Consider the following 26,818-nt stretch of genomic DNA (forward strand, 5'->3'; position numbering starts at 1 on the left):
ACGTCTTTTCAACACCGAGATTGTGGGCTAGAACCTACTATTTAACGTGGAATTTGACCCACATGATCTCCTACCGGGAACTGTAATATACATTTTTTTTTTGGTCTTTTATGTTTCAATTGCTTGTAATGAAACTACTCCAGTTTCCGATGAAAATTATTGGACGTTGCTATGTGAAACCTTGTATGTTTATTATATGTAAGTACTGAATATCATATACCTCCGTGTTTTCCTCCATTTTTTTTTCCTGAAAAATCTGACAGCCCTAATTTCGTATAATGCGTGTGTATTGAAGCTTGCTACGAATATATGTCACTTTTGAATAGGCTTAGTATTATTGAATTCGGAGATTTTAACTGTGAATCTAAGGTTTCTTTATACTTGATCCACTGTACAACTTACATGCGTGCTAAATGTTATTTATAAATTATATTGATAAATGCAGGAAATAGAGCCCATTTTACATGATATCAAATCCTCGATGCAAATTCACTGATATACAAAAGGTGAAAAGACTGACGATTGGATTAGGATTCGAACCCGGATCTCCGGCCGATGCAGTACCTGTGTTGATGCATTATCCACTAGGCATCCCAGTCCGCCCCTGGACGGCCATACAGTTTATCATTCTTGAAGTCGGTGCTGAGCTCTTCGTGTGACATGGACTGTACCATAACTCCTGTTGAGCCTAGACCACCCAATGTCTATCCGTAACTTTCTGTCGACCCATATATTCTGTCAGTCTTGAAGTCGGTGCTCAATCACTGAGATCACATGGATTGTGCCACAACTCATGTTGTGCGTAGACAGCTCTGTCTCTACGTTACAGAACACCTATTTTTAAATTATTAAAGTAATGTGCCTGTAAGCAGGTCCTGGGACTATTGAGTTTTTTTTTTTTTTTGATTTATTTTATATTTTAGGTTCGGATCTCGGAATGTTTCCTCCACGTTTCTCGATCTTCAGCTTCCTCTTTTTAACACCAATTTTTTTCTTCTGTTCTTCCAATCATCAGTCAATTGTGTTCTTCTTCCTATCCCTCTCTTTCCTTCCATGTTTCTCTTATGAAGATAATTTCTTCGCAAGATGTATCCAATCCAATCGGCCTTCTTACGAAGGACGCTGGCGAAAAGCACCCTCTTGTCGTATGCCCATGTTAAAACATTGCTGACCGTCGAATTATATTTATAGACAAAAGAAATAACTCGTTTTATATTACACCAATTCCACTTTAGGTGCGAATTCGATGATGCAGAAAGAATGCGCAGCTGAACTCGGATTTCAGTTGCGGTCCAAGTGTGCATTTTATCACCAAACGTTAAATAAACAATAAAAGATCAACAAACGTTAAATAGTATACGTGTAATAATTAATATTTATGTGAGCAGAGTGTGTACTTCTTTATTAAATTTAAAGTAAGTCGTAACAGTTTCAATAACGTACCGTTATCTTCATCAAACGTTAATTGTCATATATATGTTCATGGATATTAATATGAACATGATATATGAATATTAATATGAACATATATATGCCAATTAACATCTGATGAAGATAACGGTACGTTATTGAAACTGTTACGACTTATTTTAATTAATAAAAAAGTACATACTCTGGTCAGAAAAATATTAATTATTTAAGTAATAATTCCAGAGTCAAAATGGATGGAGTATACCTTTCTTGTAACATTTTTAGAGGATCCTTTATTATGATATAATGAAAGATAATTTCACCTTATAAACATTGATTCTTTTTTCCTAAAGTTCTTTGCGAAGTATTGGTGTCTCTTTAGCTTAAACTAAGGTGTTTACTAACAGTGATCACTTTTCTAGTGAAAAGAGTTTATGTACATTGGGTATGTTTCATTTATGTGTATGTGTATGGTTGCCTGTTGTCCTGGTTCGATTCACGAAAAGTGCACAGTTCACTTTTTATATTAACCCAGTATCGTGAGGCAATTGAGAAGCTATAATAACTTATATATGCTGTGCGATAGGTATATATAAACATAGAACGTTATTTCATAAAGTGAAATGTAGAACTTCTGTGCATATGAATTCTCCCCTAATACGAATTCGTCGAAATTATTATATTGTATTGTATTGTATTGTATTTATTTTCATCCTTTTTCATACAAATTGTTCACAACGTGAACGTATGAGTTGGACACGTCATAAGAACACTGAATGTGTACATATGTATACATTTAGATCTACATGCAATATTAAAATAGTGTGAATTTATGTACAAAAAAAGGTACAATTTTTCATTATTCTAATTTACATACATCGATATAAAACAACAAAACAGTTAATAAAACCTTACATTATAGATATACAAAATATATATACATTAAACCTTATTTACTACAGGCGAGATATTCTTCTACAGAATAGAAACAGTACTCGAGTAGGTAGGACTTGACTGCTTTATTGAAACCAGATGTTTTGTTTTTTAAAGTGGAAGGAAGCTTGTTATAAATATTCACTGCCATAGGAAATGTACTATTCTTATGTACTTTTAAACGTGAGGACTCTACATGAAGATCAGAGGCTTGTCTTGTATTATGCATATGAATATCTGAGTTCAACCGGAAGCTGCTTGTATCTGTCTGTATATATTTTCTTACAAATTTTAGAAGTTCATATATATATAAACATGGAAGAGGTAAGATTTCAAGAAATTTAAATAGAGGTTTACAAGAAGTTCGAGGTTTACTTCCGGTCATAAACCTTAAAGCTCTCTTTTGTAAAACGAATATGGAATTTAGCAGTGCAGTAGATCCCCAGAATATAATACCATATTTCAATTTAGAATGAAAAAGTCCAAAATAAGTTGTGAGCAGAACATGCTGACTGACACTATTTCGTAAAAGCTTTAACATGTAACAGGTTTGAGCCAATTTACTAGATAATTTTTGAATGTGAATTTTCCAATCTAATGTATCTGACACCCAAAGACCAAGAAATTTTATATCCGAGACGTAATTCAACGTTTTGCCGTTAATTGTTACACAAGGGCGTTTTCTTATCTCGTTTTTTACTACGTGAAAGCACATGCACGAAGACTTTGTTGTGTTTAGTATTAGTTTATTTCTATCCATCCAGTCACTGATGGCAGACATGGTGGAATCTACTGCATTACATAACTCAACGTAAGTTTCTCCAGTTACTAAAATATTTGTATCGTCAGCATACAGAACAATTTTAGCAGAGTCTAAGCATTGTGGCAAATCATTTATATATATTAAAAATAGAATAGGGCCTAAGATGGAACCTTGAGGAACTCCAAATTTTAACTCTTTTGTATCTGAATAACATTTGCTTACTCCCTGAGTTTGGCAGTTAATTTCAACAGTTTGCCTTCTGTTGGAAATATACGATTTAAACCAGTCATAAGCATTTCCCCTAATACCATAATCTTGCAATTTTTTAAGTAAAATTTGATGATCAATTGTATCGAAAGCTTTGCTAAGATCAAGAAATATGCCGGTTGTATATTTCTTAGCGTTTATTGAATTTAAAGCAGAATAGAGAAAGGAGTAAAGAGCAGTTTCAGTAGACTTATTTGATCTAAAGCCATTTTGAGCAGGAGATATTAAGTTAAAATTATTTAGAAAGCTAACTAGTCTTATATACATAAGTTTTTCAAAAAGTTTAGAGAAGGTAGACAGACATGATATTGGTCTATAGTTCGATGTAAGATCTTTCTTGCCACTTTTATATAAGGGCTTAACAACTGCTAGCTTCAATGCCTCAGGAAAAACGCCACTACTAAAAGAGTTATTTACTATAAAGCATAAGATATCAGCAATTTCATAGGAGCATTGCTTTAGAATTTTATCAGGAACTTCATCATATCCTGAAGAACTCTTATTTTTCATTTTCAGTGTAGTATTTAAGATTTCCTGACTAGTTACTGGGTGCAAGAACAATGATTTTTCGAAAATATCGTTATGTCTACTAACATATTGTTTGCTAGGTAGTTTATTGTTCACGTTATTAGTGATAAGCTTTTCCACTTCATTCGTGAAGTAATCGTTAAAAGCATTTGCAATTTCAGTCGGATTTTTAATAATTTTATTTTGACAAGAAACGCTAGTTATCTTAGAGGAGGGTTTTCGTTCCCCAGATTCTTTCCGAATAATTTGCCATGTAGCTTTCATTTTATTGGAAGCTTTCCCAATGTAAGTATCATTCTCTAACATTTTTGCCTGTTTTATGACCTTATGTAAAACTCGTCTGTACATTTTGTGGTATCGTTTAAACACGGGAGTACGGCACCGTCGGGATAGTTGATGTAAATAGCGCATTTTTTCTAGAGAAACCTTTATTCCAAAAGTCTTCCACTTCGAACTGACATTTGCCGATTTATTTATCTTAAATTTTTGTTTAGGAAAAGCAATATTAAAATAATGAGTAAATATACATAAAAAGGAATTAAATTGGTCGTTAACATTACATTCAATATAAACATCCTCCCACAACTCAGTTTTCAACAAGTATCTGAAATATGCTACGTTAGTGGGTGTAAATGAACGCCGTTCAGACCATTCCACGCCCACGTTTGTATTCTTATTAATTATTTCTGTGTAAAAATAGAGAAGTTGAGCATTATGATCAGAATAGCCTAGGTTTAGTACATCAACATGAGATACGAAATCATCACGTGGAATTATAATTTGGTCAAGAGCAGAGATTCTTGTTTTGCCTATTCTGGTAGGAGTATTGACGATAGGTTTCAGATTAAATGATGTGCAGAGCGAAATGAGATCTTCTTTTTCTTTGCTATTATTTAGTAAAAAATCAATATTAATATCACCACAAATTACTAACGACTTTTTAGAGGACGAGAATTCCGATATAAGCCTTTCTAATTTATTCAAAAAGTCATTGACATTACTGTCTGGCGTGCGATAGAGACAGATAAGTATTAAATTATGATCGCAAAATTCAAGTGCTACAGATTCGAAAGTTTTCTCAACGTTCAATGTAAGGGTATTCCTTAGAATTTTGATACGAAAGTCCTCTTTGACGAATATGGCAATACCGCCATGGGATATATTTTTCCTACAATAGTACGCAGATAGTTTAAAACCTGTGAGTGAAATTGTTTCTATTTCTTCTTTATTCAGCCAGTGCTCCGATATACACAAGACATCAATTTTACTTAATTCATTTTCCAAAATATTTTTTAATTCGATTATTTTATTTCCTAATCCTTGGACGTTGTGGTGCAGGATTCGGAGACTGGTATTTTTTGACTCACTTACGTCTTCTACTTTTTGATTAGGAACATTACCGGTAGTTATATCTACTGCTTTTAGTAGGGGAGTATTACTTTGGCAACTTACATTATCTACAACATTTAGATCCGAGATACAAGAGGACATACCACAACACACATAACCTACATTACTTTTTTTGTCATAACAATTACAGGAAACTTCTCTATGTTTATTTTGAGGAAGTGAAGTACACGTCATAAATTTCGTTTTTCTGCAGAACTCGTAACCTATAAAAAAGCATTTGCTGCCTCAATAATCCAATCACAGACCCTTTTCTTTCCTTTTGCATTTAGATGTAAGCCATGACTAGTGTAATCCTGTCTACGCAATGCACCTAAACTAACAAATTTAACATGGCTGTACTTTCTAGAGATTATTTCTTTCACCTGCATATTAAATTCAAATATTGATCTGTTTACACTACCATTCGGCCTATGCGGAAAATCATACCTATAGGGTGTTGACAATACTACTGTTCTAATATTTCTTTTACCTGTGCTTTCAAGTGCTCTTTCTAAAGTATGATTTTCTTGTAAGAAAAGTTCAGAGATTGATCTTTCTCTGTCATATTCGTTATATCTGAAATTATTGAAACAAACATTAGATAAGAAATACGTCAGAAGATTATTGGAATGTTGTATATATTATTCTTTTCTTCTATTACGTTATAGATGTAATATTGTTTTTCTTTACGGTAATGCCAATCTAATGTATGCCTCCTTTATTTTATTTATTCATCTTTCTTTTCTTATTTTGCTTTCTATCTTTTATTTTATTTTTATTATTGTACATGTATATAAATATCCCTGTATAATTTAATTTTTGTAAGTCTATTGTATTTGGGACAGTAGTCCTATTATAGGTGACAAATAAAATAAATAAATAGAAAGGAACTCACCATGCATCCGCATCTCTGTTAAAACTTCATACTTTTGCATTTCGACCCGCGCTGGGGTCATGATCACAAACATTTCTACTGCAAAGTGGAAGAAATTACTGAGACATTTGCAGTTTTTAGTCCAGTGATAAAGAAACATTCTGAGTGTTGAAAAACACTAAAATGTGTACACTTCACAGTTAGCGCTTTTAAGGTGTAAAATAGTATTCTTGGGATGATTTTTCTTACTTCTGTAACAAAGAAGCATTCTGAATGTTTGAAAAGCACTAGAAATATATGCACTTAACAGTTAGTACTATGTACATTCAATTTTGAGGCGTATAATATTGTTCCTGGAAATATTTATCTTTGATATATTTTAACTTCTTATTAATTTGTTTCACGGTGTGCATTTTTCCTTAACATAGGTAATTGAGACCAGTCTATTCACTTATGTACAAAATTTGTTTTTAAGATTATTAAAATGATATTCATGTCTTTTCATTGCAGGATTGTCACAGTGTGGTTACAGTGCTTTAGTCACTACAGCCCCGTAGTTACACTGTGACAATCCTGCAATGGAAAGACTTGATATTCATTTTAACAACCTTAAACAAAGTTTGCACATAGGTGAACAGACTGAAACTATATTATGCAAAGGATAAAATGCACACCGTCAGAGAAGTTAGTATGTCTCAAACAAGATAAATCTTCCCAGGAATGCTGTTTCACACCATAAAAGTAAATGGGCGCAGTTCTAATTGTTAAGTATGAATATTTCTAGTGCTTTTCCAACACTCGGAGTATTCTTTTATTATAGGAACAAGACAGATCTTCCTAACTACCTAAATAACTCTATGGCCTATGGAACCCGGAGGTTCAATGCCGCGTTCACAAAAGCTCTCCACATACTTCTATTCTTAGCCAACTGGACCCAGTTTCTACTTTGTATTCCTATTTCTGCGAGATCCATCTTAATATTATTCTTCCATCTGTGCCTAGGTCTTCCTAATGGTCGTTTTCCGATTGGTCTTCCAGTCAAGACTTCGAAAGCGTTCCCCCCTTCTTCCATCCTCGCTACATGACCTGCTTACCTGAGCCTCCTAGATTTGATGACCCTTACAATATTTGGTAATGATAGATCTCCCTAGGAATACTATTTTACACCTTAAAAGTGGTAACTATGAAATGTAAACATCTTCAACACTCGGAATGTTTCTTTATCACAGTATTAAAAACTACAAATGCCTCTGTGATAATCTTCGAGTTTACGGTAAGAATGTTCGTGATTATGACCCCAGCGCGGGTCGAAATATAAATGTATAAAGTTTTAATAGAGAAACACAAGCACCAGATTGTTACGCTGTGCTCATGGAACCTTACGATGTAAGCATGGACAGTCGCATAGGGTAAGGTGATGATCCCTGTCGAAAAATCACTCTACGTTCTATTTTTGGTTAAGTTTTGTAGCCGAAGGAGAGGAAAACAGAGATGATCGTTCTTTAAGTCCAATGGAATATCTCAGAATTTATATCACTGAAAATTTCTTCCACAAGAATCAAGAACGTGAAACGGAATCTCAAACAGCAATAATTCGAAAATTTCGCAAAGTTCTCCTTCCAGGTTAAATTAGTTTTTATTTATTTATTTATTTATTTTTTTTAAAATTTTTTTTTAAGTAGCTGAATAACTGAATTCTTTTGGATTAATACCATATAAAACATATGTGGACTTACTGACTTCCATTTAACTTTCAAACATAATCACAGAAATCTCCATTATACACCAGAATAGCTTTCTTATTACAAGTTTTACAGCTGGTAACACAAATATATATTTTATAACACAATTGTTAACCATTAACTCATTCGACAAAACTTGATACAACTTGTCGATTACACTTTACAAGTCATATTTTTGAGGTTCTACCTTACTATTACCAGCTTCAGTATGAAGCGGAATCCTTGGTATTACGTACAGCTCTTCGTTTAGTTCATCAACCTCACACTTGGCGGCGCTGATTACCAGCTTAATATAAATGATAAGCTCAAAGAAGCTTCATTGATATAATTTTATTCCCGTTTTTATTTAATAAAGTTACAACATGTAACAAGATTCAAGGTGAGTTCCTTTTTAAATTGAGAAGGTACCTTAACAACCTTTCACAGGTAGCGATCTTGGGGTCGGCATGAAACCAATGCAATGATGGTGATGTATTTTTTTTTAGTTAAACGACTAGCTATAACCCTTTGTGGACTGTAGCAGCGGGAATTTACTTAACATAGTTAGTATTTTAAGTGGTAGCAGTCATAACAGTAACCTCTTTTTTTCTTTCTCTTTTTGACAGCAATGAAGGCTCTTCTGTCATAGAACCAAGTGTGGAATTTGATTTTGTTTCCATCAAACCGGAGCTGAATGAGGAGGAATTTCTTTTTGAGGAACCATCCTCACAAGAATATTGCCTAAGAATAGATAATGTTGCTATCCCATCTGAGGCTTCTGATCAATCATCGGATAAATGTGTAAACGATCGTATTCCATCTGTAACTTTTCATCAGGCTCCAAAGAAAACTGCGAACATTCGTCAGGACAATGCTGTCCTCAGTGACAGCACGACGGAAGAAATCTCATTTCCAGTGGAAGTCAAATATCATGTTATTGCCGAAGACAATGAATTTGAAAGTAAAAATTGTGATGTGGCAAACACCACGCTAAGTGAAGACATTGCTAAAGTTGAAGACTCGCAAGTGAACAATAATCTCGATATGGAATCAAGTGATGTGGTTTGCAAATTGGAACCACTTAATTCTTGTGATTATTCTTCAGAGCATATAGTAATAAGTGCAGACGATGAAATGAAATACGAAGAAGGAGAAGAAGAACTAGAAGATACAAGGTCAGTATTTTATTAATTGTTACATTGAGCATTTGGAGAATTGATTTTTCATTTCTCAAGTTTATAGGCGTAGAAGGTCGAGGACTTCAGAATATGAGATACACACCAAGTCCTAGGTGCAATTTTTTTCAGAAATTTTGCTTGTTTAGATATTGAGATTAGACACGGATGTACAACAAAAACGAGAGCTAATTTTTGATTTTTCGTTTTCAAATTCGTTTTCAGTACCAGAAAAAATTAGTAAGAATTAGGTAATTTCATTCAGTTTACATTTTCATTGTTGAACAATGTAATATACTGACTCACCTGTAAAGTTTCTTCAATACCTTTTTTTTTTCTTTTCTTAGTATTTCAACTGAATGGCAGGGTTATTTTTCTATGCAAATCTTGTACATTTTTGTGACAATTAATAATAGTGTGTAGTAATTATATATATACTATGCGTCCTTATATGATGTATTCACGAACAACTTGTACCTTACCAGGTAAGAGGTCTTAACCTGTTATTATTTAACAGGGCCGGCTCTACCATATGTGCAACGCGTGCATTTGCACTGGGCGGCAAAATTTGTCACAAACTATATTATTTAAAATAAGTATTTCTTGTTGGAAACAGACTTCATGATGATGGTAGTTAAATTTACTAAGCTAACCTTTTATTTGAATACTACATTCATAAATCATGGTTAGGTCACATTAAAGGTCACATGGACAGTGCTAAAGCAAATGGTGAAACAAATCCCAGCATGCCTTACTTAGTTGGGGTCAAATACAACAACTCAATTCTCGAACAGCAGCGGACACTTGTTCCATTTAGATAATTATCACAGTTTTGATATGAAAACTAGTTTTGTCTGTGTCACAAACATGTTCCTTATTATTGAAGATGGAAACAAGTATTTAAAAAAAAAGTTTTAACAGATATAGATGGAAAATCAAGAGATAAAGATAAAAGAGCTAGTTACACTGGAATTGCAAACAGATATATTGAGATTGAAGCTTGATATTGAATTTTATTAAAAGGATCACCATCTTTCCTCTGCAGGTAAAGTAAATAAATAAATAAATAAAGTTGTATTTGTAGTGTTTAGTTCTTTCTGAGTGCAAGTGCACTTTACCTCCCCTTCGTTGTTCATAATGGGGTAGCATACTTAAAATCGTGGCTTTTAAGATTTGTTCTTTCTGGAGAAGGGGAAGGGAAGAGGAAAATTAAGCCATTGCACGGAGCGGCAAATTGCCTAGGGTCGGCCCTGCTATTTAATAAACTCAACTAATTTTATGTTTTTAGGAGTCATTTAATGAGATTTCCCTGCACTAATCTTCATTACATCCATTAACAAATGAGCGCTTAAAATTTCTAGAATTTCTCAGTTGCCAGATCAGACACTATTGCTAATTTCGTAACTATTACAAGCCATAATTTTGTAACTTTTAACAACCAAGCAGATTATTATGTTAGTGAAAGCACCTTGAAGTTCTGACATTTGTTTTTGTTAATGTAATTGGCTATAATAGTATCTCAGTCTTTTTAAGTGTTTCTTTTAATCCGTGTTTTGTAAAAAGTTCTTTATCATAATATACTATGCTTCGTAATATATTCCTTTTTATGTAGGAGGCGGCCCTCTTACACATTTCATATTGAATGTTTAGCTATTTGGAGCTGTTTTGACAACCCTGATACAAGGGTGATCATAAAATTTTGAGCTGAAAACGGGACAGGTTCCGGCTTTTTAAAAGTCATGAGAAATGAGAAACAGGTCAAGCGTATATTAATTCCTGTTTACTTTAGCAATATGTAATACATTTATATTGCAATATAACATAATATATCGTCGCTGCGCCTCGAAGAACCTCTATGTGTTAAAACCACAACTTTTCAGGAGAAGCAGAAAACATTCCGAACTCTTAAAATTTTGCCAAATATACACGGAAACATTTGAAAAATATAATAAATTTGGTTCTGCGTATATTATGCACTGGACATTGTTTTAGCTTGCTTCAACAGTATTATATTACTATTTTTGCGTTTACGTAGCACCTTTTGCGCCTTTATAAGCACATAGAGGATTTGTATACATTAATCAATGTGTACATGATGAGAACCAGAAGCGTTTAATTTCAATCTATAATTTTTCATTGTTGTGGCTAAACAATTGAATATTCACTTAGGACATTATAGGGGACGCTGCCTGACAGCTTTCTGGTTTATTTGCATGACATAACTCATTTTTGACAAAAATGTCACATAGCGGTTCTTAAAGGCGCAGCGACGATATATAAGCTATAAAATATAAACAGCTTTTAACTTACAATTTAGTAGAACATGATAGTGCCTGCATTTGCTTGTTTGCCCTAGCTCGGATCCTTGATATTACATTGGGTGAGAAGTTGACTGTTTAACTGAAAAATTCCAGAAGTATTTCTCAGAAGAACCTATCTTCTTGAGGATAGCTTTATTCTTCACCAGTCTTTCGTAAAATTCACTGGAGTTGTCTGTAAAGTTTACCCGTACCAGTAACACAGATTTCATTGCTTAACAAACAAGCAGCTGCTAAAACCTCTGCTGCATTTCAAACAGTACTGCGAACTATAGATCATGCTTAAGAGCCTCCCTTACTAAAAATAATACAAAATTTACCAATTTTCTTTTGCTTGTTTATTCATGAGTGAAAGGAGATAATAAAATGCAAGTCACCACAATCATAGATAATGTTATTCTACAACAGAAAATATGAACCTAAAGAATGTTCAGTGTTGCCGTCCATAGAAATTACAGTGTTGCCAGAAAAACAATTCTCCTAAAATCGAAGTTAAGGTAGCAACTGGAGGAACGAACTCAACTGCATTTGATTACATATCATGTTGTTTTGGTATGCTCTGAACTACTATTTAAATAATAGTTGTATTTAGTTTGTAATAAACAAAATAGTTTTAACATACAGTTATTAAAATTAAATAATAATGTTATTTAAAAAACACATGATACAGGATACCAAAACAACATGATACGTAATCAAATGCAGTTGAGTTCATTCCTCTAGTAGCTGCCTTAACTTAGGTTTTAGGGGAATTGTTTTTCTGGCAAACACTCCGATTTTTATGAATGGCAACACTGAATATTCTTCAGGTTTATATTTTCTGTTGTAGAATAACATTATCTGTGATTGTGGTAAGTTGCATTTCATTATCTCCTTTCACTTATGAATAAACAAGCAAAAGAAAATTGATAAATTTTGTATTATTTTTAGTAAGGCAAGCTCTTAATGTAGGGAATGTCAGTTCAGTTCTTGCCTCTTTGTTATAATTAATTATTAATACCTTTACAAGGAGTAAAGGTTCTGGGTTTGTTATTTGCTTCTTTCGTTTGCATAAAACGGGACAAATACTACTTTTTTCTACCTACTGACGGGACTGCCGGGACACACCCCTAAAACGAGACTGTCCCGGTCAAAACGGGACGTATGGTCGCCCTACTGATATTACTTCTTTATCCTCAGAAGATTCCTAATATTCGTTCTGTAACCAATGATTGTTTTTGTTATTCCTATCTATATGTGTAACAGGAACACACGAATGCTAAATATCACTTAACGTATGTATGTCCGCGAAATAGTGTTTGCAATGAGTTAATGAGCTTTCCATATTCAGAGGAGGCTTAAAAGTAACTCCAATGTTGTCTCTTTTTTGCTGTTTTTCTTAATTTGTAAGAGATCCCTAATAACAGCGGAAGGGAGATACGTGGGGGAGAAAATTATTTCCATGTTCTTTACGTTCTCCAGTATCCTAGTTCCTAAAAATGGTATAAGCTTTATTTGCCGTATTTCCATCGTGGAAGGAACGTATTTAAAACATATTATACTCATATTAGGATAAAGAATCCTTTACTAAACACGGATAAGGGAAATATTCGAGGAGACTGGATAATATTATTACGAATTTATTATTATTATTATTATTATTATTATTATTATTATTATTATTATTATTATTATTATTATTATTATTATTATTAAGTGTTTTGCCTTTTGGCAGGTCCTGGGACTAATGAGGTTTTTTTTTTCTTTCTTAATTTTCAGTTTGGGGCTGGAAATGTTTCTTCCACTTTTGTCGATTTTCAGTCTCTTCTAACTCCCAATATTTTCTTCTTTTTTTAAATCATTCTTCTTCCTATTCCCCACTTCCCTTCCATCTTTCCTTCTGTGGCGGTATGAAGAAGACAATTTCTTCGTAAGATGTATCCAATTCAATTGGCCTTTTTACGAAGGATGGTGTGCTAGAAGCGTCCTCTTCTCCCCTATCCATTTTAAAACATCTTCGTTTGCTACTCTTTTTGTCCATTTTATTTTGTCCATCTTCCTCCAACACCATATTTCGAAGCTTTCTAAATATTTCTTCGAAATATTTTCGTAATGTCGAAATCTCTGAACCTCAAGTCCAACACTCCATGTATAGCACTTGACCAATTTCTTCCTTAATCCAATATTAAGGCTGCCAGTTAAGAGTGACCTTTTCTTGTTGAATACTTCTTTGGCTATAGCAATTCTCGACGTGATCTCTTTGCTGCAGTACGCGTCTTTCGTCAAAATACTTCCCAGATAATATTTTAAATGATCGACCTGTTCCGGTACTCTTTGTTCTACTCAATTATATTTACAAAAACAAATTTTAGGATTTCAAAGTACTTTATTGTACTTTACTCTGTTGGTTATTAAAAATATAAAAAATTCATAAATTATGGACTGTAGTTGTCACAGAATTAACAATAGTGTTTGATCTGGCAACTCTGAACTCCTAGAAATTCTAAATACTCAACGGTTGATGGACATAATGAAGATGGGTGCAAGAAGATCTCATTAAGTGAAGGAAATAATAATAATAATAAAAAACAACACTATGGACTACTATTAGTTGTTATACTATGTAGAAGATTTTCATAGGAAAATAATTTAAGCCTTTGCCCTGAGGAAGACTGGCCGTTCGTTCAGTGGAAATATTGGCTAAAAAAATATTGAAGAAGCATTATAGGTGAGCAGGGGCGTCCATGTTGTGGTTTCCAAGGGGGGCAAGTATAAACGACGTTTCAAATATAGTTTCAAATTTTGCTGTAACTACTGTAAAAATTGTATTGGATTTTCAATATTCCCAAGTACAATTTCCTCTTGAGGGGGGGGGGAAGCGAGCGCCCTCTCTTGCCCCCCTTGACGAGCGGCCTTGTAGGTGAGTCAATATATTATTATTATTATTATTATTATTATTATTATTATTATTATTATTATTATTATTATTATTATTATTATTATTATTATTATTATTATTAATTATTTCAAATGCTTTGCATACGCCCTATACATAATTATGAAAGTGGATGTTTTAGTTTTCTGTCATACAGAAGAGACGTACATAATAATAGTCACAAGCAAGCGATTGGTTATTCTGATTACAACTAGCCAATGAAATTCTCAGCGAAAAATGAGATACTATGCTGCAAGGACGATTCAATGGTAAATCATTTCATTAATTTTAAGAAAGTAAGCTTCTTCGTACCTTATTCCAAATAGTTGAAATTTCCGTTAAATATTGATAGTTCTTTGTTTGTACTCTTAGTAGAGTTAGATATTGCTTCGGTATGGTCCGCCAGATCGTCGTTTTTTTTTTTTTTTTTTTTTTCATTTTAAATATCTTGTAGGGCTATTATGTTCATATACGAGTTCCTTTATTCTAGTTGTATGAAAAATAGTTTTTCATTATATGGTGTATGGAGGTTAGAACGTGGAAAATTTGATGAAAAATCTTATACAAGAATAAATATTAAATAAAAACTAAGTAAATAATCTCCATAAGTAGAAGCTTTGCTTTGTATATAATTAAATACAAACAAACTATTTGCTGAGCAAAACAATATATTCATATTTAAAAAACTACATACGTGTGACAGTCTCGCCAACTATCACTTTGGCTTCATTAGACGATATCATGTAGTGTAGATAGTGTCTGAAGAAGCTAAAAGTGTTAGTTGGCGAAACGGTCACACGTATGTAGTTATTAATGTGAATATATTGTTTTGCTCAGCAAATTGTTTGTGTTTAAGTAAATAAATAAATTAAATAAAATTTAAAAAACATTTTTTAAAAGGTCATTACTCATTCATTAATATTTCTTCGTTCGTCTTCTTGTTCAGATAGATAATTCCATAGAGATTACATTGTTAGTATAGAGACATTTTCCTATTTCAGTGATGCTATTTAAGTTAGGCTATCAAATTTAATGCATAAGCTTACGTACACTAGTATGCATTTCACCACGTTCGTGCTTTGAATTTATTTTAATGTGTTAAAACACTGATAATATTTTCCGTGCTGTAAGCTTAGAAATATTACTTTTTATGAGTTTTATTTTTATTAGATGACAGCAGCACTGATAATTCTATACCAATGGGAATGAACGTTATGAGAATGGATATTTTAATCCGTAATTAATATTAAAATCGTTAGGATTACTGCACAATGATTTAATTTTTTTTTTTTTTTTTTTTTTTTTGAGGCAGTGTTGGCAGAAAAAAGAACATTGAATCAAATGTTCCATACCCCAAACTTCCATACAATTCAATATCTGTAGTTTCATATAATTTTTATTGCATTATATAATGGAAAATACGATGATGTCAAAATGGCCTTGAAAAAATAATTACGTTAATTGAAGCGGGCTTCTACCACCACCACGTATGATGTATTCAATACACGATAACTTTAGTAAAAATTTTTGCTCCTTATAAAAGTGGGCGTGCATTTCCTTTGAAAATTCCTCATAAGATAATATATAAAGCGATAACATTGTGCAACAAATTTAAACTTTTTTCTGTCCTTCAGATGTGATTTTAACTAAATGACGGGTACTGAATTCATTGCTGGAAACCAAAATGTTCCATTACGTCACGTTTCTGTTGGGCAGACCACAACACATTATACGAAATGTACACTCATGTCCAATATTATTCTCGCATGTCTAAATATGTTGTTGTAGGAATATAATTTGATAACGAATTCGCCCGGTGTTTCTTATAATCTTAGTATGTGTGTAATCGACAAAGACATGTATGTGGCAAATTTTATGTCAAAAGAGCAGTAAATAAGAACAATAAAACGAACATAAAATTTTCTTGTCCATTTAGCAACATTTTATTTCACTCATTCTAATTTTCGTATTTATAATTCTTTTCCTATGAAATTTACCACAAATATACATTTCCCGAGTATACACATAGTATCAGTATTAAAAGTACCCTGCAAAATCATTATCAAATTATATTCTTTCAAGAAGACAATTATAGATATGCGACAATAATTTTGGACATGAGTGTACATATTTATATATATTTACTATCTAATGTAGGCTAGAAAGGCGTATTGTACTTTTTTAATGCTTAGATCCGTCTCTTCAGTTTCGGCATCTGAAGACTTTAGACCGACACTGGCTATCATCATCGCACTTTATTTTTCTTTAGCTTTTTTCATCATACTTTATTTGTGATAATTGGAAGGGAGAAAGGGGACAAGGAAAAGGGTGATAAGAACGAGACCTCAACATCCAACAACAATGAACAAACAAAACAGAAAGAAAAACGAAACCAGAAACAAAAAGGACTTAAGCTATCTGATCCTATCTAATCAATCACACATATTAATTAACAAAAACTTGATTACTGTCTAATTTTATCATCATATTACTTAACAAAAATTGATTACCATCTAGCTACTACCTAAATTAACATGTATATTACTTTAACAATTCATTAATATTTCTCCAAAACCTACATTTTCTATTTTCGTCTTATTGATTTTAAAGAAGTAAGATTTATTGATTTTAAAATAATATGAAATTTTTTTCCTGTTATGCTCTGATTTCCAGTCAGATAATTTCGGTGTCTCCTTACTGCTGACTCTTTTACATATTCTTTGTTCTCACCTAAATGATTTTCGCCTATGTGTGTGTGTGTGTTCCTCTCCCGTGTCACGGTTTTCCCTGTGCGGTTAATAATCACTATATACATATCACTTTCACTAAACACTACACTTTTCTATAATACACCTGTCATATATCGTTAAAATTTGTTCAACTTTTTTTTTTTTTTTAATATGATTTGTATACTAATATAATAAGCATTATACTAATATTAAATTTTGTTAACTTATCCTTTAAAGATTTTTTTTTTTTTTTTTTTGGTCGTTTACGCTTGTAGACATCATCTGGAATCTCTGATGATAGACCAGCAATACTTAGCAAGCATACTTTCAGTCCATCTTCCATTGTAACGCTTTTCAAATGTGGCAATGTCCTGATGAAACCGTTGTGCGTGTTCATCACTTGCTGCGCCGAGGTTTGGGAGAAAAAGGTCAAGATGTGAGTGCAATAAGTGTAATTTTAATGACATGTCGCACCCCATGAGTTGAAAACTGCGCACCATGTCACTAACAATAGCTTCATAATTTTCAGCTTTTACATTTTCAAGAAAACCTGAACATACCGATTTAAATGATAGCCAATCTAATTTCTCAATATCAGAGAGTTTAGTTTCGAAGTCTTCATTCTGCATGTCTGTTTTAATCTGTGGACCGATAAAGATTCCTTCTTTAATTTTTGCCTCATTGAAGTTTGGGAATTTCTCCTTAAGATGCATGAAGGTAATACCGTTTCTATCTAGTGCTTTAACAAAAATCTTCATCAACCCAAGCTTCATATGTAATGGTTGCAAAAATACATCTTGAGGGTTCACAATTAGTTTACAAGATTTGTTCTTGGTGCCAGGAAAGAAATTGTCTTGAGGCCAGTACTTACGGACATAGTGGTTTGCTTTGTTACGGCTATCCCATTCACATAAAAAGCAACAATACATGGCGTATCCTTGTTGCATTCCTGTGAGAATACCAATAACTTTCAAGTCCCCACACATGCCACTTGATTTTTTTTTTTATATTCAATGAAGTCCAATATCGCACCCATAATTTCATACATCTCCGTTGTATAAGCCGCATGTGCTACAGGAACAGGTGGGTGAACATTTTCAATATGGAGAAACAGTGCATTCAGCTTTAGTTTCGAACTGTCAATAAACAAGCACCACTCGGTCCCAAAGACTGAAATAACATCTTTGCAATAAACAATGCTTCCATTTTCAACAAAATAGTCTTCAAAATGACTTTGTCCTATTCTAAACAAACTTGTTTTAACATCTTGAGCTAAGAGATTCCAACCTTGAAGCCTAAAGCCCAACAATTCCGCTTTTCTTTTAAAAAGATGTCTTGTATTGTATTATATTGTATTTATTTCGTACTTCTTTCTTATATTTAGCACTGTATTGCAATGTATATGAAGTGGACACGTCATTTATATATAAACACAAAAGTAAAAAGAACAATAATAATGAAAATTACACACACTAGGTTAATAATTAAACCTTGCATCTTACATCCTATTATACACTACATTTTGCATGATACTAAAAGTAATTATTACTTACAGTGTAAGTAGAAATCCTTGAACATATATCAAATGCTAAAAACAAGCAAAGACACTGGTTATTGTAGATAATGTAGTTTTGTTTCTGTTAGCAATTCATGTATTCCTCTACCGAGTAAAAGCAATGTTGTAATAAATATTTCTGTAGTTCTTTTTTTAAATTCAGCAACAGATTCCTGAGTCTTTATATCTTTGGGAAGTTTATTGTATAGCATGATACCCTCGTATTTACACCCTTTTTCATATAATAGGGTTCTGTGTTCTACAATGGAAAAGTTTTGTTTGTTTCTTGTATTAGGATCATGTTTTTCTTCTACCTTGTGTGTATTTTCCAAAAATATAATGCCATATGTTAAATTTGGCTGGAATAATTCAAAGTAAATCGTTTTTAAAGTAGACTCTTTTAAAACATTTTTAAGTACTTTAATTGCGAAATAAATTTGATTTAATTTTTTACTAAGCTTAGTTATTTGTACAACACAGGAGAGATTTTTATCTATCCAAATTCCTAAGAACTTAGTTGAGTTCACACACTCTGTTCCGTTATTTTCAATTAAAATATTAACAGGCTGCGTATGTTTGTTGCGCATATTATGAAAATTGACTGCTTGTGTCTTTTCAATGTTTAATAACGTCTGTCTCGTACAAGGTCGTTAAGCTCTTCTTGTGTGATCAAATGAGGTGACGTTGACTGGGACGTAGAAGGTTGAAAGTCTACATCTTCCCTGTTGCTTGCAGCGTCTGAGGTATCTTCTTCTGAATCAATAGTGTGATGTTCTGGAGGTTTAGGCACTGGAAGATCTTCACTGTGGGGAATTGGTCGAATAACGACTTAAACTAGGGTACTGAATCTGATATTTAGATTTAAAGGAGAACTCTATTTTTACTTCTCACAAGCACATGGTAATCCGGAAAAAATACATATTACGCATTTTACAGAATATAACTAAATCGTACTACAAACAGGCGCTACTCAGGAAAAATTTGTTCGGTTTTTTTTTTTTTTTTTGTTTGTTTGTTTGTTTTTTTTATGCATGTAATTGTGAGTAGTTCATTTGGCCGATTAGTTTATAATAGAATAATTCATGTCACAGTGTATTCCTCCTCTGCGAGTTCGACGTCTGTGTTCTTCTTTCATTGGTAAGTGAAGAACTGAGCAGGAACATCTCAAGAACTTCTTACTTCGTTTACTATTACTGCATGTTGCATTTAAGAAAAATGTGCCAGATTTTTCTTGTTTATTACTACAAGTGATGAATGTTATGTGATACTTTAAAGCTAACGCAAGTTGTTTTCAGTGAAGAAGATAAGATCTGATTGTCTCAAATGGTTAATATTCTCAAATATACAGTTGATAGAATTTATCCTGTATTCCTATATGGTTATTCCTGTTTGTGACTGTTAATTTACATGATTCATATCGTTTATATTGTTTCTTTCTCTTAATTTTTGCAGTACAGTTGATACGAAAGATTTAATTCAAAGTAAAACTGATTTGTTGATCGACGTAAGTTATTTTTTTTTTTTTTTTTTTTATCATCCACAGATAGTGAACAAAACATCACATCTATGATGGAACATGCTGCTACAACTGGTAAGAATATTGGAAGAAGATATTGCTGGGAGATATGTAAGAGAACTTATTGCCGTCCGAGTGCATTGAGAGCTCACATGCTCAGGCATACAAACAAGGAAGCCTTCAAATGCAGTCGCTGTTCTAAGTCATTCTTTGAGAAGTGTCAGTTGGCCCGTCATGCTGTTTCTCATATAGAAGGTAATGGTTTTCCATGTGAAGTCAGTGCTAAAACATACACAACTAGTTTTATGTTGAAAGGCCACATGAAAACACACTTCAAAAGAGATCTTAGGGGCTGTGAAATTTGTTGAAGGAATTCTCCAGTGCTTATAACTGTAAAGTAAATATGATTCGTCACAAAACTATAAAGAATTTTGCTTGTGAACGTTGTGATGATAAAAAGAAAGAAAAAAATATCAACTGATTAAAAAATACATTCAGTAATACAATACACACAGGTGAAGCACTTTATAGGTGTAAAGAGAGTGAGATTTTTTTTAAAAAGAGTACAGAGGTCTTCAAATTCATAGAACAACACATAGGGACGGTCCTTTGCTAACGTGTCAGTATTACAGCAAAAGTTTCCAACTAGTTGAGTGCTTGAGAAGGCATATAAAAATTCATACAGGCGAAAAACCTTATTATTGCCCTGTTTGTAACAGTAATTTCGTCTTTCCAGAGAAGTTAAGAAGATATTCCATCTACATTAAAATAATAATAATAATAATAATAATAATAATAATAATAATAATAATAATAATAATAATAATAATAATAATAATAATAATAATAATAATAAATAAATAAATAAATAAATAAAGTAATGTGAAATTTGTCCTATAACTATTCTATCAGGCCTTGTTTCCATATTGTTAAAGTAAACGCAACACACTGAGTAAGGCTGTGTGATAATATGTATAAAACAATCACGTAACAGTTTCAACATAATAATTGTCTTCATCAGACTTCCAGTCCTTCTGATTACTTGGGAGTTGGTCACCTCTTATATACTACCTGATGATCTATTTTTAATTAGGATCCGCCCTTCATTAAAAAGTAACACTTGTGTTATTCACTTTCACTTGTAAAGCTGCGCACTTGTCCAATTAAAAATATACATTTTTGCTGGATACATTTTTGACCTCTAATTATCCTTGTTATGTTCCCTTATTAATTTGTTTTCTTTTTTCTTCTTCTTTAAGCAGAATCTTCTCCCACTCTTTACTTATCGCGAATCCTGCATTCCAATTCATCACCTTGTCTCCTGCTTTCGTAATTTCTGTGGCTTCTTTCCATTTTCTCACCAATGTCCTCTGCTCCTTCCCACGCTATCCTGTGGTTTGTCTCTTTCTGATGATCATATGTTTCGTTTTTGTTCCTTTTCAACCTTATGCCATCTTTTTACTATTTTATCCTTTTTTCCATCTTTTTTGTTTCTCCTATGTAAATTTTGCTACACTTTACGCATCCCACTCTATATATTAGCCCCTTTGATCTAGTATATATATTTATATATAATATACTTGCTCAGTGTTTTGTGTTTAGTGAAAGTTGTCCAGATGGAGTTTCTTCTACTAGAAGAAGACTTAAACGGTACACTTAAAACTCGTAGTATTGAGCATTATTATTCTCTAAAGTATAAAATGTAATTAAATCCCAAGTTTGAATTAAAATCTAATTGGGTGGTGTAATTAAAGTCTATTGTCTCGCGATGAGGAAAAAAAGAAAAACACCAACGGGTTAAAGATTTAATCAAAAGGGATAGCAAGATGTAAGATACAAGGTTTTTGTTTCTACATTCACACTTTTTTTTTTCGATTCTTGTCATAGTTCAAGGCATAGAAATTCAGTAATTTACATGATTGACTGACTTAAACCATGGATAGTTTAAGAAAAGATGGAAACCAGATTCTATTTATTTGTTTATTTATTTTTATGACTGGAAATAAAAATTTGTTTTTAGAATTTCATAGTGTTTTTATGTGAAAAAAAGACATGGGACTATTTTTTAAATAAAAAAACAGACCTGAAAAAAATCTGATTTTTTTTTTTTTTTTTTTGATTTAACGACTTCTGTATTCAACTCAGCAATTTTAGACACACTACTCTTGAATGTCCGAGGCAGACTATCATGATTGAGTTGTATAGTACTATTGCAACTTATTCATCTGCAGGAGTAGATTATACAACTTAATCATTTATATTCTTGGGTGGCATAACTAAATGTTACTATTGCCATCACGTATCACTTTGTGAGTTCTGTGACTTTCTTTCTAGGGAAATACAGGTGGCCCAAAAGTAGGTATACAGTCCCGTACTGATCAACTGATTGCTTTTTATGTAATTTCTTGTTGTTATCCCTCAGGTAGACTTAGTTTTTTTATTATTGTTCTTAATGTTTTTTTTTTTTTTTTTTACTTATATTTTAAGCTCGAAACAGAGGAAACAAATAAACCTATAAGCTAGAATGTTATACTTGATCAATACAGCGGTATATTTTTGGGCCACTCTGTGGAAATCGACCTATTCACGAAAATGAAAAACAGGAGGGCCACAATGTTTCTATTAAAAATACACTGAATTGTTGGTAAAATTAAAGAAATGGACTGGTATATTGAGTCTGTTGTAATCATTTCGTGTGTTCTTGTGTCAGTATATGTTTTGAAACGTATTTGTAATTTAAAAAAAAAAAAAAAAAAATCCATCTAAAATTGTAAAGACTGAAAACTGTGATATAATTAATTGTTCAGTCATACGACTAACTGATCTTCAACTCATACTGGATGGAAGTTATTGACACACATGTCTAACTGATTTTTTTTTTTATCTCATATTAGATGGAATATTTTTAGATACCATATAACACGTGTGATTCCGTAGTATGCTAGTCATGGAATAGAAAGAAAGAGCTGTGTTCCCGTACAAGATTTGTGTGTACTAAAATGATAAACATAATTAACCACTGGCTTGACAGCCCTTTATGGTCTTAGCCACTCCAACGCCATCTACGAGCGACCAGCTGAAGTACATCTACGTAGCGACGAATACGTGGTGAGCTCTACTGGCGCATCAGGAGCTTTCTAGACCTAGAGGCCGTCACGTCTTGTTTTCACGTTACTCCCCAGTTTGCCTCATGACTCTGGAGGATGGACGCCGAAAATTGGGAAGCACCAGGCGGAAATCTAACCCGGGACCACGCGGACATGAGTCCAACGCTCTAACCCAGCGTTTCCCAACCTTTTTCAACTTGCGGCACACTACGGGTGTTACTTGGATTCACGCGGCACACTTATAGATATTATTATTTGTAAATATAAAAGACAGCGGTATTTTTCTGTGATTATTGATCTTTTTCTCACAGAGAAGAAAGCTCTATCACTGTTTTTTTTTTTTCCCCGCGTTGTAGATCATCATGCTTATTTTGCATTCTAATTTAAAATTAGAAAACAATTGCAATGAAATATTGGACCCAGGTTTTTAAACATATGCTTTCTTTTTAAAAACTGTATACAACCATTTACTAAAAAGTAAGATCACTAAATAACGATCGAACAAACAAATGTCTTCTACTTTCAAAACAATATAGATAATTTTTCGATAGGATTGGATGATAGTTTAAATTTTCAAGTTACGAAATAGTCTGCAACAGTAAAGAAACAATAATGGTCGTAACAATGATAATAAATACTTTTTCCAACATTAGAAATAAACAGAACAGTAACCCGGTATGAAACTTAAAATTGTAGATTCATAGTAGAGGTTCATAGTAATGTGAAATACAAATATACATTTTTCGCTACGTTTTGCAATTTGATTGCTATAAAATCAATAATTTTGTTTCGATTCCTCGCGGCACACTAGCGGCCCATTCACGGCACGCGGCACACCGGTTGGGAAACGCTGCTCTAACCACTAGACCACGGTGTTCTCATACAATGATAAATATAGATCTTTTTAAACTTATAGCCTTGTTCTCAAGTTTCACTCTTTCTACACTTTGGTTGAAAAAGCTTGGCTGCCCATCTCACTTTAGAAACTGCTTTATCCTTATGCATAATTAGAACTAAATAAATGCAAATGCGAATCTTCTTGGAGTGAACTGAGCTCTTTATTTCAAACATAATTATTTAAGTTCTTTAAATTTGCTGCAAATACATTGGTTGGATTAAAATTTGATGTCCCTTTTAGCATTAAGGCCTATGTCTGAGGCTATATGATACATAGACCTACAACTTAATGTGGAATCCGAACCACTGAGCTTCTGCTGGGAATCGAACCCGGGTTTCCCGCGTGGAAGATACATACGCTAAGTATATACACCCACGATTGATCATTGGCTAGAGATAGAGATGAATGACCAATTTTTATATATATAGCCTATATACTCAACGAGCTATACATCCATTCCACATCCACGAGTTTCCATAAAGAAACAAAGGGCAGGGAGATTATAAAATATGGTTTCCTTTTGCTTATTTCTTTTGGGCTAACACTAAATAAAAACATACAAGAAGTTGTTTCGAACTGCAAAAAAGCCTGGTTACATATATTAGCGTAAACTTTTTATTTCTTAATGACGGTATCTAACACTTAAAACGATGCGAGCGGTTCCGGGTTCGATTCCTTGGGAAGACACTCGGTCGACGAAGTAAAAATTTTTTTTTCAGGCCAGCCATCCTGAATAAGGTTTTCCTGTGTTTTCTCACTCACACCAGGCAAATGCCGGATTGGTACCTAACATATAGGTCCCAGGCCGCTTCCTTCCTTCCCAAATCCTTTCTTTTTTCCCTTTCCCCGGATAGTGTGCTCGCCGAGGGACGTCATTCCTTAAACGTGACGGGCTGACATGATCATAGATGCCGAAAGCCCAGAAATCTAATTCCTAATCCTAATTTTAGTGACGAGCTAACATGGCCATTGATACCGAAAGCCCAGAAATCTAATTCCTAATCCTAATTTTAGTGACGAGCTGACATGGCCATATCTACCGAAAGCCCAGAAATCTAATTCCTAATCCTAATTTTAGTGACGAGCTAACATGGCCATTGATACCGAAAGCCCAGGAATCTAATTCCTAATCCTAATTCTAGTGACGAGCTAACATGGCCATAGATGCCAAAAGCCCAGAAATCTAATTCCTAATCCTAATTTTAGTGACGAGCTAACATGACCATAGATGCCAAAAGCCCAGAAATCTAATTCCTAATCCTCATTTTAGTGACGAGCTAACATGGCCATAGATGCCAAAAGCCCAGAAATCTAATTCCTAATCCTAATTTTAGTGACGAGCTAACATGGCCATAGATGTCAAAAGCCCAGAAATCTAATTCCTAATCCTAATTTTAGTGACGAGCTAACATGGCCATAGATGCCAAAAGCCCAGAAATCTAATTCCTAATCCTAATTTTAGTGACGAGCTAACATGGCCATAGATGCCAAAAGCCCAGAAATCTAATTCCTAATCCTAATTTTAGTGACGAGCTAACATGGCCATTGATACCGAAAGCCTAGAAATCTAATTCCTAATCCTAATTTTAGTGACGAGCTAACATGGCCATTGATACCGAAAGCCCAGAAATCTAATTCCTAATCCTAATTCTAGTGACGAACTAACATGGCCATAGATGCCAAAAGCCCAGAAATCTAAATCCTAAATCTAATACGTAAAAGTTAGAAACAGCTTGGTGCTAAGCGAGGAACAATGAACCAGCTGGAAAGGTGATAAGTTCGTCTCAGAATGATGATTGGTTTGTTTTGAGCAGCCTGTGTATCTTCTTTTCGCTCCGAAATATTAGCCCATGTTCGAACTTTTCATATGATCGGACAATATGGACCGAATCACCTCTTTTACTACACATCTATATATATAAAAGAGAACGTACAATATTTTGTCCGCTCATCACGCTAATACGGCTGAACCAATTTCTTTCATTTTTGGGGGGTTATTAGGATTTGGACCCTAGATGGTTTTTATCATATCACTTTAATTTTTAATTACCAGTGTCTTGAGATAATTGACCATTCAAGTGTCCATAACGTACAAATCCTTTGTTATTAGTTCATCATAGGTAAAAATAAACGTATTTATATGCAACCCGCATGACCGTGTCACTCGGCGGGTTAACATAAATGACAGGCGATATACAGCGGAAAATAGCTTGAATCTTCTGTTTAAAATTTTTTAATTGATTTGCTTATTTTTACAGACACTTTTACAATATGCCAGCACCGGGATGACCGCAGCGAAGCGGGGCGGGTTAACATAAATGACAGGCGATATAATGTTAAGATTTACTGCAATCTTCTATGGTTTTTATCATATCACTTGAAAGCGAAAAAGTAAAAATTATCTAAGTAACAAAGTTTATTGCGTTCCGGGGTGACCGCAGCGAAGCGGGGTGAACGCTGCTAGTTCAAAATAAAAGTAAAAGAAATGCACACCATCACTTTATCCAGCAACTGACAGCATGTATTTCCACTGCTTTTCCGTGATGAGGCATTTCCTGTATATTTTCCTTAAATTTATTTTACTCCTGCTTTTGTCCTCCGTGAACAAGGCTTCAGGCAAGAGTGGAAAACTTGCAAGCGGAATGAATCTGTAGTAAGATGATTGTTAATGGAACGTAATCAACACATTTTAAACAATACAGAACTGTACTGACCTTTTAT

At 33.3% G+C, this 26,818-nt stretch overlaps 1 protein-coding gene across 2 annotated transcripts in view; it reads left to right on the top strand.

Moving 5' to 3' along the window:
- Positions 1–22,119, top strand: part of LOC145692670 (zinc finger MYM-type protein 1-like) — a 92,929-nt gene extending 70,810 nt beyond the window's left edge. For both annotated transcript variants that reach the window (XM_081768046.1, XM_081768047.1), the window contains 2 exons: positions 8,512–9,060; positions 20,120–22,119. In XM_081768046.1, coding sequence (XP_081624172.1) covers positions 8,512–9,060; positions 20,120–20,123 — 553 coding nt within the window. In that variant the 3' untranslated portion in view covers positions 20,124–22,119. The remainder of the gene's footprint in view (positions 1–8,511; positions 9,061–20,119) is intronic.
- The last annotated feature ends 4,699 nt before the right edge of the window (positions 22,120–26,818 follow it).

The sequence above is a fragment of the Thermobia domestica genome, chromosome 8 (assembly GCF_964235325.1).
Source record: "Thermobia domestica chromosome 8, izTheDome1.hap1.1, whole genome shotgun sequence".
Classification (NCBI taxonomy): Eukaryota; Metazoa; Arthropoda; class Insecta; order Zygentoma; family Lepismatidae; genus Thermobia; species Thermobia domestica.